At 54.3% G+C, this 265-nt stretch overlaps 1 protein-coding gene across 1 annotated transcript in view; it reads left to right on the forward strand.

The window, feature by feature from the left end:
* Positions 1-227, forward strand: part of LOC104525888 (nitric oxide synthase, endothelial-like) — a gene marked incomplete at both ends in the record, with an annotated part of 1,081 nt that extends 854 nt beyond the window's left edge. Inside the window, one exon of the mRNA XM_029085237.1 lies at positions 123-227. Within this exon, the coding sequence (XP_028941070.1) occupies positions 123-227 (105 nt within the window). The remainder of the gene's footprint in view (positions 1-122) is intronic.
* Between the last annotated feature and the right edge of the window lie 38 nt (positions 228-265).

The following is a 265-nucleotide window of genomic DNA, read 5'->3' on the forward strand; positions in this document are numbered from 1 at the left end:
AGAAGATGGACCTACAATGGGGTGTCTCCACCTACCCAAACCCACCCCAACGGGGCCAAAGGTGGGTTTGGGTGGGTGGAGACGCCAGTTGAAGTCACTTAACTCCCATGTGTCATCTGTAGGTGCTCTGCATGGATGAGTATGATGTGGTGGCTCTGGAACATGAGACCTTGGTGTTGGTGGTGACCAGCACTTTTGGTAATGGAGACCCTCCAGAGTGTGCAGAGGTGAGGGGGTGGAGATGGAGATGGAGATGGAGATGGAG

This window comes from Antrostomus carolinensis, unplaced genomic scaffold (assembly GCF_000700745.2).
Source record: "Antrostomus carolinensis isolate BGI_N321 unplaced genomic scaffold, ASM70074v2 scaffold40385, whole genome shotgun sequence".
Taxonomy (NCBI): domain Eukaryota; kingdom Metazoa; phylum Chordata; class Aves; order Caprimulgiformes; family Caprimulgidae; genus Antrostomus; species Antrostomus carolinensis.